The sequence below is a fragment of the Salvelinus alpinus genome, chromosome 13 (assembly GCF_045679555.1).
Source record: "Salvelinus alpinus chromosome 13, SLU_Salpinus.1, whole genome shotgun sequence".
In the NCBI taxonomy this organism is placed as follows: Eukaryota; Metazoa; Chordata; class Actinopteri; order Salmoniformes; family Salmonidae; genus Salvelinus; species Salvelinus alpinus.
This window is the reverse complement of record NC_092098.1, coordinates 12,635,463-12,653,602: the sequence shown is the minus strand read 5'-3', so window position 1 is coordinate 12,653,602 and position 18,140 is coordinate 12,635,463. Positions and strand designations below refer to the sequence as shown.

The window sequence follows — 18,140 nt, the reverse complement described above, 5'->3', positions numbered from 1 at the left end:
CCTCTATGTTTAATATAACACAAATACATGTATTATTATTTTCGGTTGCTATCCTGACGTGAAGTTTCTTCTATAGAAAGTATTTGACTGATGTGTGTCACAGAAACTATTTGACTCTAGCCACAAAATTAAGGAAATTAGAAGGGGGGGGTCTGGCAGGGGGAAGGGGGGGGGGGGTCGGCACAACACCTGGCAGGGGGAAGATTTTCGGCACAACACATGTTCTCAGCGCCTGCCTAAGAGTGCGTTCATAAATTCACTCTGACTATCTACTCCGATTTCAGAGCACTCGTATGAGTGTGCCAGAGCGCAGAATAACTGATTAATTTAGGAATCATCAAGACCCTTTGAATTTGACCGGTGTTGGCAAAAAAGAGCGTAATTAAATTGTTACCAGCAGCACAGTTACAGTCACTAGCAAGTTAGCTTGGGTGCCGTTGTGAAGTCAGAAAGCTCCGATCCAGTGTGCGCTCTGAAAGCTCCGAGAGGGAAACGCTCTGAATTTACCAACTACCTATGGAACGCCGTTTGGGTCTTTGCGTGTCAAAAAAAGATACACGTCAAATAAGCTTGTTGACCAATCAGGACCTGAATATGACTACACCTCACATAATAATTTAACGCGTTCATAATTTTTTTACGTAGTTATTACACTATCACTAGTATTTCATGTCACAATGATTAATCGATACGTAAGCTATGATGCTGGTGAAGTTGTCGCGCGCACCTACAGTGCTGTTCATTAAAAAAAGCTTGGTAGCTCATGGATGCAAACAATGTTCTTCCTCAAAAACATAGCAAAACTACATAATCTGTTTCAGTAGTTATAGTTAGCCAGTTAACTATATAGCTAGGTGTCATCATCTAAAAATAACCCTCTTTTATAAAACAGTTCTCATTTGATCAATGGTTGTCGGACCCATCTTTGTGAAGCTAGCCCCAATAGTGGACTTTGCGGTTAGCCTTCAAAATAAAAGTATGTCATTGACAGTGATGCAAATTACACTCTGGCACTCCGGATTGAATTTACGAACATCGCCCTAAATAAAACACTGAAGATAGGTGATTTTTATTGGAGAAGCAGTTTTAGCCCATCACACTTGTAGGCGATGTTGGCTAGTTTAACCCATGTGTAGTAACACGTCATTGGGTCAACGGTTCTCGCGCCACACGGCGCATCTGCACGCCATCATATCACAGGCACTCCTTCGATATAAAGTTGTTTTTGACGAAAATGAAAACGTGTCATTTTGTCACTTTCACGAGGTTGCAGAAATAACATTGCCAACTACTTAAGACATGGCCTCGGATCTAGGTTGTACCTTTAGATTTAGAGAAAATTAACAACTAAGGAAGAACATTTCACTTCCAGGACTGGTCTGTTTCGCAAGCGTTCCCGGAAGTCTCGCGATGTTGCGTCTCTGGGTTTAGAAACTCAGTGGTTTAGCTTCAGAATCAATAAGCTATTTCTAGTTGTTTTATCAAAGTTAGCTGGCTAACTCATTGATAGTATACACCTCTGGAAACAGATAGACAAAATAAATTGATATATAGATCAGGCCCACTGGATTCTCTATGGCATCGGGTGCGAGGGTATTAATGGGCGTAATCAAGATAACCAATAGCAAAGGGGGTGGGCGAGTCGTGTGAGTGAGTTAGACGTCTCATGTAAATAGACAGCTAGCTAGTCTTTCAAACCCCAGACTTTTTTCTGTCATCAACCGGGACTGCTAGCTAGGGTGCACAGAAAACAAACAAAAAACACGATCTGAGGGGGACCTCCGTCATCTCACAGTACCCAGCTAGCTAATTACGTTAATTGAAGAAGAGTTATCTGCCAGCAACAATCAATAGCAACACACCTGCTAACGTCAGATAGCCACAGATAGTTAGCTGGGAGACTTTCAAGCCTATTCAAGCGTGCTAACGTTAGACTTGAAGGAGCAAGGTAAGTTTGTTTGCATTATCGTTACAAGTCTTAGATAATGTTTTTTTGAGGGGGGTTGTCACCTTTGCTTATCCCGAGGTAGTTGGCCAATATCCGTCCATCAAATCATATTAACGTTACTGCAATGTGTTTGCATGCAGGTACAGAGCAGTTAGCTAGCAAGCAGTTGTTTAGCTAGCTATGCCAGCTAGCTGATTTGAAGAGTTGGTTAGTTAGGTGGCTGCATCAGGGGTAAAAATGGGTAATGCAGCTGCATCTCTCAAATGATGGTGACATTTCAACACTTTGAATTCTCTTTCACCTTAAACGTTTGGACTCAAGCAAATAGTTACATCGATTCTCTATGTTCTGACTGACATAATACGTCAAACGTGAGAACATTGAGATTGATTTGTTTGCTCTTTCTATCAGTGAAGAACCTTGACTTTGTTGAACCAGGTAAAGTTGCCGGAAGATTCCGTCCCTAGTTGTGCTTGATTACACTGAGCTGCACTGGGGTCAGACAGCATGACAGTGTAGTGCCAGAAACCATGGAGAACTTGAAAGATATGGCTTGAAAAAACATACCTTAATTCAGGGATGAGAAATTTAGTTGTACTCCGAATCGTCCCATTATCCCAACTGTTACACTGGGAAGATTGAACAGAAAGACTGAAATGGCACTAAATAAGGTGAATGACATGTCCAACTAAATGCCAGACAGGACTGATGAATGACTGCTTGGTGGCTGGCAAGCTCGGTGGTAGGTAGGTTGATGTCATGGTACGATGGACTGCACCCACTGTGATTAGTGATTAGTGACACTTTAAAGCCATCCAAGTACCAAAATACATCTTCTTGGAGGATACGAGGTACTCCTTGAAATGAAGTAACATAGTAATAATCTCTTGGTCATGAGAAAATAAAAGATATGGCCTATTTTAAATAGGAAATCTTAAATAAAATCACTTCTAATCACTACTCCCCGCATGGGTGCAGGGGACCTGCTTACTGCAAAAACAGGACTCAAGCTGGTCTTCATACTGTACTATAGGGCTGGGCGATATGACGATATATGTTGTGTGACGATAGAAAAACGTCTATCGTTTCATATTGTGCTCGTTTATTTTGTTGTCGCAAATCACACTCTTTACGGCAATATTTTTCGTCAATTGGACGACGCTTTGCATTCTTCCACATGTGCCGTGTGGAAGGAAATTTACAACACAAACAAACATGGAAGAGCTTGAACGTGACACGGAGCTCGTATCTAAAACAGGGGCAACTTCGGTCGCATGGACGTGGTTTGGATATGAAAGTCTGACATGGACCAGAAAACCGTCTCCTGCAAAATATGCTGCAGGCCGGTCCCGACAACGGGCTCAAACACAACTAATCTATTTTACCACCTACGCAAGAATCATGTGAAACAGTACGGAGAGAGTCTGCGGATGAGACCCCAAAAAGTATAGTCAAATGCTCAAAACAAACCCCCAACTCAGACTTTGCAAGAGGCTTTTTCCCGCGGCACACCATATGGCAAAGAATCACGAAGATGGAAGGGGATAACAGCTGTCGTTTACAACTTACATCTGCAAAGACATGGCCCAAATTTACACGGTCGAGAAATGGGGGTTTCGTGAGTTGGCGCTAACATTCGACCCAAGGTACCAAATGCAAATTGATATGTGACACGTATTAATGCCAAAATAACATGCAAAACAGCCAAGCCCCCAAATAAATAAATATATATTTTTTTTAGGCCTATATTTTGTTTGCAACTATAGTTGATGTGTTTTATATTTACATTTTTAGATTTTATACATTCATATTTTGTTACATGCTTAATTGAACATTTCACAGGTTCTACTTAAAATAAATAATGAAATGAGTAACTACCTATTTTATTTGTTGAGTATAATTCAAAATGTAATGTAAAGGCCTATTTCTGATGGGGTCATTTTATATAAACTATTTATTCTTTGAATTTACAGAATGTGCTATATCGGGATACTGTGAATTAATTTGCTATTGTAAAGTTGAAGTCGGAAGTTTACATACACCTTAGCCAAATACATTTTAAATTGTTTTTCACAATTCCTGACATTTAATCCTTGTAAAAACTCCATGTTTTAGGTCAATTAGGATCACCACTTTATTTTAAGAATGTGAAATGTCAGAATAATAGTAGAGAATATTTTATTTCTTTCATCACATTCCCAGTTTACATAGTGAAATAGTATTTGGTAGCATTTCCTTTAAATTGTTTAACTTGGGTCAAACGTTTCAGGTAGCCTTCCACAAGTTTCCCACAATAAGTTGGGTGAATTTTGTCCTATTCCGCCTGACAGAGCTGGTGTAAGTGAGTCAGGTTTGTAGGCCTCTTTGCTCGCACACTCTTTTTCAGTTCTGCCCACAAATTTTCTATAGGATTGAGGTCAGGGCTTTGAGATGGCCACTCCAATACCTTGACTTTGTTGTTCTTAAGTTATTTTGCTACAACTTTGGAAGTATGCTTGGGGTTATTGTCAATTTGGAAGACCCATTTGCGACCAAGCTTTAACTTCCTGACTGATGTCTTGAGATGTTGCTTCAATATATCTACATAATTCTCCTCCCTCATGATGCCATCTATTTTGTGAAGTGCATCAGTCCCTCCTGCAGCAAAGCACCCACACAACATGACGCTGCCACCCCCGTGCTTCACGGTTGGAATGGTGTTCTTTGGCTTGCAAGCCTCCCCCTTTTTCCTTAAAACATAATGATGGTCATTATGGCCAAACGGTTCTATTTTTGTTTCATCAGACCAGAGGACATTTCTCCCAAAATTACAATCTTTGTCCCCATGTGCAGTTGCAAACTGTAGTCTGGCTTTTTTATGGTGGTTTTGGAGCAGTGGCTTCTTCCTTGCTGAGCGGCCTTTCAGGTTATGTCGATATAGGACTCGTTTTACTGTGGATATAGATCCTTTTGTACCTGTTTCCTCCAGCATCTTAACAAGGTCCTTTTTCTGTTCTGGGATTGATTTGCACTTTTCACACAAGTATGTTCATCTCTAGGAGACAGAACGTGTCTCCTTCCTGAACGGTATGACGGCTGCGCTGTCCCATAGTGTTTATACTTGCGTACTATTGTTTGTACAGATAAACGTGGTACCTTCAGGCATTTGGAAATTGCTCCCAAGGATGAACCAGACTTGTGGAGGGCTACAATTTTCTTTGAGGTCTTAGCTGATTTCTTTTGATTTTCCCATGATGTCAAGCAAAGAGGCACTGAGTTGGAAGGTAGGCCTTGAAATACATCCACAGGTACACCTCCAATTGACTCAAACTATGTCAATTAGCCAGAAGCTTCTAAAGCCATGACGTAATTTTCTGGAATTTTCCAAGCTTTTTAAAGGCACAGTCAACTTAGTGTATGTAAACGTCTGACCCACTGGAATTGTGATACAGTGAAATAATCTGTATGCAAACAATTGTTGGAAAAATTGTGTCGTGCACAAAGTAGATGTCCTAACCGACTTGCCAAAACTATAGTTTGTTAACAAGAAATTTGTGGAGTGGTTGAAAAACAAGTTTTAATGACTCCAACCTAAGTGTATGTAAACTTCTGACTTCAACTGTGTGTATTTATTATTATTATTATTATATATATTTTTGACAACTGCAAACTTCAACAAGTCGGGCATTAAAGGAGTTGGTTTTATGGAAATCTGTGACATCATCGGCCTCCCCCTTGCTTGAGGAACAATGCAGAACAAAAGAGGAAAGGCCCAATCCCTTTTATTCTATATCATTACATACCTGGACCACCTATTGAGATGTTCCTTTTGTTAAATAAATTGGGTGTTTAAATGAGGTGAAAAGGAGATTGGAGTGACACTTCACCAAGGCCTTCTGCCTTATCCCAAGGGTTCTCAGCTATAAGCACCACTTACCGTTGGGACCATGTGAACTACAATCCCAACGCACTGTTTTAACACTTAGAAACGTCAATCATCGCTTGCGATTACGGTTTTCGAAACATATGGAACTTATCTTTCATATCAGCGGAGAAAATCTTTCAAACAAAAAGGATACTTACTGTAGTAGATTTGCACAGGCCCATGCGGCTGTGTGCCTCCAGCCGACGAACTACACTTCCGCTACACTTCCTCCCCAGTTACGCTTACGCACAGGTCTTCGAGCATGCTAGGTGGCTAATTAGCACAGGTGGTCACTTCTGTTTTCGATAAACAAGCGCTAACATTGAGGTAAGGCCGTGTGGGGAACCTCATTTTATTATTTCTTGCTGAAATGAAATATACGTTCCTTATGTTAACAATATTGTGCCGCAATCGATGTGTTAATGTTCAGACAGAGTGTCGGTGCTCTTAATGCTCTAAACAAAACTCCCCTGGCCAGAAAATGAATAGACGCTAAAGGCAGTGTCTATTATTAAGATAGGTCGTCACTAGCTTCTATACCCAGAAAGTCTTAAATTGTAGAAATGGGTGGGGTTTATCTTCTTAAAATGTGATTTTAACCCTAGGCACAAGTTTAGCAGTGTGGTCAACTCTAACTTTACATTAAAACCAAAAACACAATTTCTGTAGCCATTTTTGACTTTGTGGCTGTGGAATCTGACTTTGTGGATATTAGACGCTAGTAGAACACTCCTGTTGACTCGTTCTCATATAGGCCAAGCAGTGTTCTTCGATCACTTTCCTGGGGACCAATAAAGTGTCCAGGGCCTGGTTTCCCGATAGCGCTGGGTCTTAGGCTTATGAGTGTCTTTAACGATGCATCTTTCCTACAATTTGAAGCATTTAAAAAATTTTTTTTGCTTGTTTGTATCAATTGCAAAGACACTGGCAACTTTATATTTGTAGTCAACTTTGTCTCGTTGACTGCCAATAACATCACAACAATCTCATGGTTTATCCATGTTTAGTGTAGATGTTTCGTATATAAATTGACATGGGAGGGCAAAAAAGCAACTAACGACGCACTAAGTTGTTCTACGAGTGGTCTGAGGCAGGCGTAAGATTACTTGTGTTTTTAAATTCTACGTTAATAACAATGATTTTGGGAAACGGCTCAGATTTAAAGATGCTCCTACGAAGGTTCTAACGGTGAGCCTAGCCTTAAGATTCTTTAGGGAAACCGGGCCCTGGCCAGTCCAAAGTGCAGACCAGACCCTTGGCTTGGGTCTGCTGGACCAATCTGAAGAACACTGCCACAGTAGCCTATATTGTGCATTAGTAACCCAACCATCTATTGTGATATTTTCTAATGGTTTCTACTTTTTTCACCTCTTACTAACCAACTGCTGTCCCTACATTTTCAGTCTGCAACATTGCTACATTCATGGTTACAAATGGCATTTAGGCCTAGGTTCAAGTTACCCTTGCCAGGCTTACAGTGATACTGAACACATGGCTGGGAAAGAGACTAGGTTCAAATATGGAAATCTTTACACAGCCTATATTTGTTTCACCCTGCAGTGTATTTGCAAGTACTGTCTTAAAGGGAATGATCAGCAGGAATCAAACTTAATCAGATGTTTTTCTAATTTAGATTGTTCCATTAATTGGTAATTGAGGCCTATTCATATAGCTGGATCTATACAATATCCACTCAAGTTTATACCATTTCAAACCTCAAAGTGATCTGTCTAGTAGATGGTATCTGTTAATTGAGCAGGAATAGTTTTTGTTGCAGAAACCTGTTCAAATTTGACTGGTCACATACACATGGTTAGTAGATGTTAATGTGAGTGTAGAGAAATGCTTGTCCTTCTAATTCCAACAGTGCAGTAATATCTAACAACTACCTAATACACACATCTAAAGGGGGGAATGAGAATATGTACATATAAATATATGGATGAGCCATAGGCAAGGTGCAATAGATGGTATAAAATACAGTATATACATGTGATATGAGTAATGTAAGATATGTAAACATTTTTAAAGTGGCATTGTTTAAAGTGACTAGTGATCCATTTATTAAAGTGTCCAGTAATCGGGTCTCAATGTGGGCAGCAGCCTTTCTGAGCTAGTGATTGCTGTTTAGCAGTCTGATGGCCTTGGGATAGCTGTTTCTCGGTCCCAGCTTTGATGCACCTGTGCTGACCTCGCCTTCTGAATGGGGCGGCAGGTAGCCTAGTGGTTAGACCGTTGGACTAGTAACCGAAAGGTTGCAAGATCAAATCCCTGAGTTGACAAGGTAAAAAATCTGTCGTTCTGCTCCTAGGCAAGTCAGTTAAGAATTTGTTCAAATAAAGTCAACTAAAAAAATTGCGGTGTGAACAGGCAGTGGCTCAGGTGGTCACACCGCTATCATCCAGAAGGCGAGGTCAGTACAGGTGCATCAAAGCTCGGACCGAGAGATTGAGAAACGGCTTCAGCTACCTTGTCAAAGGTAGACTTCCCGCAGCACTCTTCTCAGTAAGTCAGAGGTCATTCTTATCTGTTTAATCGTTGTCTACAACATGAACACCTTGCACTACAATTGTCATTTATATAACTCACCAAGTTTCCACAAGAAAAAAAGTTGTCGAATGAAGGTGTTGAGTGATTGTCAAGAGCATGTCGGATCTGGAGTCATCTGTTCCAGATGAGTTGATAAAGTTGAGGCCTGTATGTTTATACCTGCATGGGGGGTTTAGCCAACAACTTTGTCTTGTTACAATTGCACTCTGGTTACAATCAGTACTTTCAACAAAAGTATCTCTCGGGTACTGCATTCCAGAATGTTTAGGATTTAGCCTAGTCTTGATATAATAAAACAACTTTTGTGAAGCTAAAAATGAACACGCTACAACTTAGTTGTTTTTAGTGGGCTATAGCCACCAGGCCTAGTAATGTATGCCACATCAATTTGTTGAACTGGTTGGTGTTTTTATGCATGTTAAATCTGGTTTTAAGACAATTGCCCTAACATGTTCGGTCATGTTGACTCCCCACTCTCGTATTTCTGTTGTGGAGTGGAAAAGACCAGCACAGAGACTAATGTAGGCACATTTTATTGAAAATGTAAACCACCTTGTTCTGCCTGTCGTAGCCCGTTTTCATAGTTGTCAGCAGACTGACCTCGTTGAACTATTTCTCTTAGTGTCTTCTTTCCAGATGAGAAATGGCCTAGTTGTCACAATGTTGACTACTCTAACTGGCACCTTGTCCTAACCTTGACTGTACACATTTGACTCTCCAATGAGGTAATACTACATCATTTTAAATACATTTCATTGGCTTTGACAAACCAACCTTTAGTTCTCTCTCTGTAGTATTAATAACTCATCGGTGAGTCAACTTTGTCTGGAAAGAAGACACTGTAGGTGATAATGGAGAGACTGTTCAACAAGGTCAGTCTGCTGACGGGTGCTCCTTGGTGCCAGACTTTCTCTCCAGTGCCCTCGTTAAGCCATAAAGCAAACACACCCTGTCAGCTTGACTCCAGAACACATTGAAATACATTTGCAGCCTATTCTTGTCAGGGGAAAAACTGAGCGGAAATGGTTGACAGGTGAGCTTAGTTGGAGGCAAAAATGTGCAAGGCTGTATGACAGTAGGCTGCCCTTTACCATGTTGCACAAGTGATTGGACAAGAGGAATGTCATCGAGAATATAGTCTTTCATTTGGCCCACTTCCTTTCATTCAGCCACAGACTTTATTTAGGATCACAAGTGCTGAGCTTGTTATGACTGATCAATGACAATCTTTAGCTCCTGTTAAAACATTTGCTGTTTAGACCTAGCGTCTTGTGTTTGGATAGACTGTTATGATCCAGGGCCCGGTTTTCAGATAGTGATGGAATTTAGGCTTACGAGGGTTTTAACGATGCAATTTTCTCACAACGGCTGAAGATGTAACATGCGTTTCCCAAAACACCACGCAGAGAGAACGGTCACTAAGTGCATCGTCGATACGGATAGGATCGAAAGAAAGGGAGCGCTGCTCTCAGATCAGCTTTCTCCATTCAAATCTTACCGCTTAACATAATTATTTCACAATACTGACGAAGGATCAGCTCCTAAAGAGAGATTACCATCTATGGCTGCAAATATTGAGGCGGCTTATTATACTGAACTAAAATATAAACGCATCATGTAAAGTGTTGGTCTCATGTTTCATGAGCTGAAACGAAAGATCCCAGAAATTTTCCATGCGCACAAAATGCTTTTCTCGAATTTTCTGCACAAATTTGTTTACATCCCTGTTAGTGAGCATTTCTCCTTTTGCCAAGACAATTCACCTGTGGAATCATCTGAGACCAGCCACCCGGACAGCTGATGAAACTGTGGGTTTGCATAACCATAGAATTTCTTATACAAACTGTCAGAAACCGTCTCAGGGAAGCTCATCTGCGTGCTCGTTGTCTGCACCAGTGTCTTAACCTGACTGCAGTTCTGTGTCGTAAACTGACTTCAGAGGACAAATGCTCACCTACGATGACCACTGGCGCGCTGGAGAAGTGTGCTCTTCACGGATGAATCCCGGTTTCAACTGTACCGGTCATATGGCAGATCGTTTGCTGATGTCAACGTTGTGAACAGTGTGCCCCATGGTGGCGGTGTGGTTATGGTATGGGCAGGCATAAACTACGGACAACGAACACAATTGCATTTTATTGATGGCAATTTGAATGCACAGAGATACTGTGATAAGATCCTGAGGCCCATTGTTGTCATTTATCTGCCGCCATCACCTCATGTTTCAGAATCATAATGCACGGCCCAATGTCGCAAGGATCTGTACACAATTCCTGGAAGCTGAAAATGTCCCAGTTCCATGGCCTCCGTAGTCACCAGATATGTCACCCATTTGAGCATGTTTGTTTGGGATGCTCTGGATCAACGTGTATGACAGCGTCTTCCATTTCCCGCCAGTATCCAGCAACTTCACACAGCCATTTTAGAGGAATTGGACAACATTCAACATGCCACAGTCAGGAGATGAAGGAGATGTCGTGCTGCTTGAGGCAAAAGGTGGTGACCGGATACTGACTGGTTTTCTGATCCACGCCCCTACTTTTTAATAATTTTTTTAATAAAAAAATGTAAAAGGTGTCTGACCAGGCAATGTGTATCTGTATTCCCAGTCATGTGAACTCCATAGATTAGGGCCTGATTTATTTCAATTGACTGATTTCCTAATATGAACTGCAACTTTTGAAATTGTTTTATTTTTGTTCAGTCTACAATGCTGACCCAATAAAATTTCATAAAATCACAGATTTTTGGCACATCATTGCGCACATTTTAGGCTACACATTAAATACAGTATATTGAAACAAATTAGACAGTAGCCTGCAAGCAAAATAGAACTCAATTGTTTGAACATGAAATGTAACTTAAAATATGATTGAAATTGGCCTATAGCCTATGGTTTATATTTTAATGCCGTCATCTCGGTTTTCATTTGAAGCATATTTTATACGTCGCTTGTTTGTATCAATTGCAAAGACATTGGCAACTTTGTTTGTAGTCAACTTTAGTTCAGATGTAATCGGCAGTCACAGAGATGGATAAACCATGTGATTATCTATTTAGCAGAAAATCTTCAGTGTATAAAGTGACACGGGGTGGGCAAAAAAGTATCTGATGCACTTAGCTGTTCTGAGTAGTTTAATATTGATGAGTTTTGGAAACAGCCCAGAGATTTAACGATGCTCCTACGAAGGTTCTAACGAATAACTTATTAGCCTTAAGATGCGTTTCGGAAACCGGGCCCTGTTGTATAGACCCTGATCAACCTCTTAGTGTTGATCAGTTGGCCTGTTCATGTGAATACTTATGCAGATTTGGTATATCCTTGAACTGGATCTGTAGAACTGCTGGTCGGACCATGGAGTCTGAACTTTTGACTACTGGAGTTCAATGCGGCTTCTGTGTCAGAGGACCAGTCTCATGATGGTTACAACAACAGGCCAACAGTTTTTGGATACTCCGAAGGGTTTTGATTGTTTTGTGAGCTAGGGTCGTGGGTTAGCACAGTTGGACATTCAACAATTTATATTTAACTCTTAAGTTCAAGTTCAAAACTGTTCATTTCCCCTTGACCTTTTTCTTAAGGAATCAGCTATTGCCAAATTGAGCTTCTAACTAGAGGCTAACCAATTTCTTAGGCACATTTTCTCTGGCTATTGCAGTCTTCCTCGGAATAATGGGAATGTTTAACATTTCTACTCCTCTCCAGAAGTCTGTGGTCAGAGTGTTCTAGATTGAGGCTGTCTCTGTCCACTCCCCAACACTCTCCTTACTCTGTTACTTGCACTCCTTCCAAGGCAATTCTGTCTTTTGGTGTCTTGTGCAGATATTTTTAATCACTGTACTTTACTGATGCCAGTGGTATGTAAACAGACATTTCTACAGTTTAGTCAGCTATCTACTGTTCCCAAATTCTTTCCAAGGTAAAGGAAGCATTAGCTATAAATCGCTCACGATTAGATAGTCCTGTCTGCATCTTTTAATGCAACATTTGTCTGCTTTACAGCTTTAGGCAATCTCCTTCTTGACAAGGTTGGCATTTTTACTGTCTTAAGTTGGACTACATACTACTGTATATAGGTCAGGACCTGTGTTGCATCATGCATGGGCTGTCAGTTGTTTACTCGTTCCTTCCTGTTCTTGTCCCCCCGTCCTTGACCTGTGTAGATGCTGCTGCAGGTTGGAGGCATGCGTTCGGCCCTGGGGCTGCTGGCTGTCAGGAGGGCATGCTGCCTGTCCCGCTCCAACCACACCTCCTCTCATACTCTGGAGTACAAGCCCATCAAAAAGGTTATGGTGGCGAACAGAGGTACAGTAACCATTCTCCCACCCTGGCCATTCTGTAGACACTGAAATGTCAGCCAAAGTCTTATCGCTAGTTTCCTCTCACCACATAATTCAATCCCCAGTTGACTAATCCAACCGCTTGTAGGTGAGATTGCTATCCGTGTGTTTCGGGCCTGCACTGAGCTGGGGATCCGGACGGTGGCTGTCTACTCTGAACAGGACACAGGCCAGATGCACAGGCAGAAGGCAGATGAGGCTTACCTCATAGGGAAGGGCTTGCCGCCCGTGGCTGCGTACCTGGACATCCCTGACATCATCAAAGTGGCTAAGGTCTGAGATTTTAATATGCGTCTTTTCAAACTTTTCTGAACCAATTCTTACTACGTTTTAAAATCACACCTTTTATGCTGTCTTGCCACAACTTTGTCGTATCATATATTTAATATTTTCTTCTCAGGAGAATGATGTGGATGCCATCCACCCTGGGTACGGCTTCCTGTCTGAGCGATCAGACTTTGCCCAGGCGTGTGCCGATGCTGGGGTACGCTTCATTGGCCCATCCCCTGAAGTGGTGCGCAAGATGGGAGACAAAGTGGAAGCTCGAGCCATCGCTATCCGTGCAGGTAGGCTGGACACTCACTGCCATTCTCAGGACTGTCTGATGGATGTTTGTTTCATCTGAGTTTTAGGTTTTACATTTTTTCATCAGAATCAAACATACAGTCTTGCATACAGTTATGTAAAAGTTTAGTTACACTCAGCTAACCTCATGTTTGATTTTTGCTTCCAGGAGTCCCAGTGGTACCAGGGACAGACGGTCCCGTCACTTGCCTATCGGAGGCCCAGGAGTTTTCCAACACCCATGGCTTTCCCATCATCTTTAAGGCTGCCTATGGCGGTGGGGGCAGGGGAATGAGGGTGGTCAAAGAGTACGAGGTGAGTAGAGATACCTGCAAGCAAGTAGGGGCTCCAATCTGAGTGTTTTGTCTTTGTGCTGTTTGACTTGTTGATCCCCATCGGCCGACGTGTGTAGGAGCTGGAGGAGAACTATCAGCGTGCGTACTCTGAGGCCCTGGCTGCGTTTGGGAACGGTGCTCTGTTCGTGGAGAAGTTCGTTGAGAGACCCAGACACATTGAAGTGCAGATCCTGGGTGAGTTTGTTTGCGTGACTATCTTTGGGGGACATGATTCTGTATTTTACTAGGATTCCCACTAGCTACTACTACAGCAGCAGCTGCTGTTCCTAGGGCCCACACAAAACATGACATAATAAAGAACATTAATGGACAAGAACAGCGCAAGGACAGAACTGCATACATTTAGAGTAAGAATACACACTTGAATACATTTATGCCTTAATTTTCCATGCATCAAGCATTCATTATAACGGCTGTACTGCAGCCATTCATTTTCCCATATTGCGATCTTTTGCTCCTGTTACAATTGCTTTGTCCTAAGCAGGTCCTGCCATCCTAATCTCACAGCACTAGTTCTGTAAACACCAGAGAGAATCTCACATCAGGAACCATCCGTGTCCTTGGTTCTTCCTTTTTGACGTCAATGCTCTGCATAATCATGTGATTCATGGATGCTACTGAATGCAAGTGCAACACACGAAAATGGAAATGCAATAATCATGTTGAGTTTCACCCACGTTAAATCCTGCTCAGTTTCCCTGGTGTGGACAGAGCCTCTTTGTATGGAGCTGCAACAAAGTTTCAGCCCAGCTATGTTCCCCTGATGTGAATGCAGCAACCTTGACCCGGATGGAGTTGCACCGCACTCAGCCAAATCCCCCTGATGTGAATATAGCTACTTTGTCATCTACAGTTACCGCCTTCAATTGGTTTCCTGGGGTAACATGTAATCTCTTGAATCGTATGGAGTTGCGCCAAAGTTTCACTCCCGCTAGGTTCCATTACATGAATGCAGCAAATTTGAATCGTGTGGAGTTTCCTCCTGCTAAAGGTTCAACTTAATGGTTTCCACCTGAGCAACTTGTCTTACATTTTCATTCCCCAGCAGCATCCAACAATATACAGTGCATTCAGAAAGTATTCAGACCCCTTGACTTTTCCCACATTTTGTTACGTTACAGCCTTATTCTAAAATTGATTAAATAACCCATAATGACAAAGCAAACATTATTATTATATATATTATATTTTTTTGCAAATGTATGAAATATTACATTTACATTAATATTCAGACCCTTTACTCAGTACTTTGTTGAAGCACCTTTGGCAGCGATTACATCCTCGAGTCTTCTTGGGTATGATGCTACAAGCTTGGCACGCCTGTATTTGGGGAGTTTCTCCCCTTCTTCTCTGCAGATCCTCTCAAGCTCTGTCAGGTTGGACGGGGAGCGTCTCTGCACAGCTATTTTCAAGTTTCTCCAGAGATGTTTAAGTCCGGGCTCTGGCTAGGCCACTCAAGGACATTCAGAGACGTGTTCCTCAAGCCACTCCTGTGTTGTCTTGGCTTTGTGCTTAGGGTCGTTGTCCTGTTAGAAGGTGAACCTTCGCTCCAGTCTGAGGTCCTGAGCACTCTGGAGCAGGTTTTTTGACTAGTCTCCCAGTCCCTGCCGCTGAAAAACATCCCCACAGCATGACGCTGTCACCACCATGCTTCACCATAGGGATGGTGCCAGGTTTCTCCAGACATGACGCTTGGCATTCAGGTCAAGGAGTTCAGTCTTGGTTTCATCAGACCAGAGAATCTTGTTTCTCATGGTCTGAGAGTCCTTTTAGGTGCATTTTGGCAAACTCCAAGTGGAGTGGTTTCCATCTGGCCACTTTACCACAAAGGCCTGATTGGTGGAGTGCTGCAGAGATGGTTGTCCTATTGGAAGGTTCTCCCATCTCCACAGAGGAACTCTGGAGCTCTGTCAGAGTGACCATTGGGTTCTTGGTCACCTCCCTGAACAAGGCCCTTCTCCCCTGATTGTTCAGTTTGGCCGAGCGACTAGCTCTAGGACGACTCTTGGTGATTCCAAACTTCTTCCATTCAAAAGTAATGGAGGAACACTGTGTTCTTGGGGACCTTCAATGCTGCAGAAATGTTGTGGTACCCTTCCCCGGATCTGTGCCATGACACTATCCTGTCCCGGAGCTCTACAGACAATTCCTTCGACCTCATGGCTTGGTTTTTGCTCTGACACGCACCGTCAGCTGTGGGACCTTATATAGACAGGTGTGTGCCTTTCCAAATCATGTCCAATCAATTGAATTTACCACAGGTGGACTCCAATCAAGTTGTAGAAACATCTCAAGGATGATCAATGGAAACAGGAAGCACCTGAGCTCAATTTCAAGTCTCATAGCAAAGGGTCTGAATACTTATGTAAATAAGGTATTTCTGTTTTTTTATTAATACATTTGTCAAAATTTCTAAACCTGAGTTTGCTTTGTCATAATGGGGTGTTGTGTGTAGATTGAGGGGGAGGGGGGGGAATATGATTTTTATCCATTTTAGAATAAGTAACTTAACAAAATGTGGGGAAGGGGTCTGTATACTTTCCGAATGCTCTGTGTGTACACACACACACACACACTCACACCAGTAAATTTAATTTGATCTTACTGGCCTAAATAACTTGTCATTCCCGTCTCTCCCAGGTGATAAGTATGGTAATGTTATCCACCTGTATGAGAGGGACTGCTCTATCCAGAGGAGGCACCAGAAGGTGGTAGAGATGGCCCCGGCTGTACAACTGGACCCACACCTCCGGGACAGACTCACCGCTGACTCTGTCAAACTGGCCAGACAGGTACAAGATGCAACACGCCCACACACTTTGATGCATTCTTTTAATAGGTAGTGTCTAGCTAAAACTTATTCTGTTCCATTAGGCAGGCTTCTTTTCAGTATTTTTTTTATTTTTTAGAATGTTTAGAATTTTGGTACTATTGCCTTTTTGAAATGGCAGAGCTGTGTGTATTTGCAGTTTTGAATGGCTTATAAGACCATTGTTATCTGAATGGAGTGTGGTTTTACTTTGCAATAACACGTCTAACACCATAGGCATGACGAATTACAGTTGAGAAACTCTGAACTTGTATGTTATTTTTATTCAAACATCTCTGCTCATAGGGAAACATTCCCTCTACCTCATTCCTGTCTTTATCCCACCGGCTGTCGGGCCGATTTAGGTGTGAAAAAATATATATATTTTCAGTAGAAATGAACTAAAGCCAGGGCCTTCAAAGCACAATGCGTTTGAAGTCACTTATAAGAAACTCTGAGCCTTACCAAATGGGTGTTCTCATTCAGTGTTGTTGTGCTCAGAGGGGCAGTGGAGAAGTGTGGGAGAAGGATGAAAAACCTTGAGGAAGATATTGCAGTGTAAGAACAGGATTTAGAGAGACAAGAGAGGGAGCCGTTTAGATAAAGAAAGGTAATTAAATCAGTGGGAATGACATTTTACCTGCAGGCTACCAATAGGTACACTAGATGGCAGCATTTATCAACATAGCCACGGAAGGGACACCACGAGCAAGCTTGTGGGACTCCCACACTCAAAGAATATGCAGTTGCAAAATTTCCTGATTGCAATCAAGCTGGATTTTTTGTTTGTTATTGTGAGGTGGAAGCAATTACTTTGACATGAGAACAATTACTAGTGACGGTTGTGTCCCGCTGATTCCCCATCCTGTGTGTGATAAGCTTATTAGGCGTTGTGTACACAGTAGCTGGTGTGCCTGTCATGTGTACCCTTGAGCTAGCTGTCCTGCTAGTGCTTATCCCTGCCTTGTGTACTGCTTTGTTTGCTGTCTGTTTTGGGGATGGAAAAGAGAGAGGGGGGGGTGTGGTAAGTTTGGTATGTGTTTTGAAGGAGAGATCTTTTTTAATGTGCTTTGTTGCCTGCAATTTGGGAACTGCCGCTGTTGAGCGCATTAGTCTCTGTGTGAGGGGAAGGAGTTAGAGCACGAGAGAAAGAAATTGGGTGTGAGTGAGGGACATAATTAATCTCCATCTGTTCAATCATATGGCAGTGAGGAATGAAGGGCTGAGATGAGGAGAACATTTTGGTTTCTACTTTTAGAAAGCTGCTCTCCTAACAAAAACAACCCTGCCAGTGGTGGTTCACTGTCAGTCTGCTCCCAGACGAGCACAAGCGTTTTGCCGCACCTGCGATAACATCTGCTAAATATGTGTATGCGACCAATAGCATTTTGTTTTGATTGGATATCAGATGCATTATGTCCTTCCGTATTGGTGTCCACTAGCGTCTAGCTTTTTGTGTCAAAGGGATTTGACGTTTAGATTTTTTTTAATACAGATTAGTGTGCTGGAGGATCTATAAGTCTTCTCTCTAAAGGAAGAGAACATTTTAATGTCCAATGTTTCTCCTCCTATGTTTATCTATGGATCCCACATCTGTCAAGTCGATGACCTCTCCTGCTGTATTTGAGGAGGATAATGTTCACCCTAAAGGTGTCTGCATGATTCAGT

General features: G+C 42.1%; 1 protein-coding gene across 1 annotated transcript in view; it reads left to right on the top strand.

Annotated features, from left to right (window-relative positions):
* Positions 1–1,471: 1,471 nt before the first annotated feature.
* Positions 1,472–18,140, top strand: part of LOC139537119 (pyruvate carboxylase, mitochondrial-like) — a 104,337-nt gene continuing 87,668 nt past the window's right edge. Inside the window, exons 1-7 of the mRNA XM_071338044.1 lie at positions 1,472–1,948; positions 12,567–12,708; positions 12,832–13,016; positions 13,144–13,309; positions 13,477–13,622; positions 13,720–13,837; positions 16,304–16,455. Coding sequence (XP_071194145.1) covers positions 12,567–12,708; positions 12,832–13,016; positions 13,144–13,309; positions 13,477–13,622; positions 13,720–13,837; positions 16,304–16,455 — 909 coding nt within the window. The 5' untranslated portion in view covers positions 1,472–1,948. The remainder of the gene's footprint in view (positions 1,949–12,566; positions 12,709–12,831; positions 13,017–13,143; positions 13,310–13,476; positions 13,623–13,719; positions 13,838–16,303; positions 16,456–18,140) is intronic.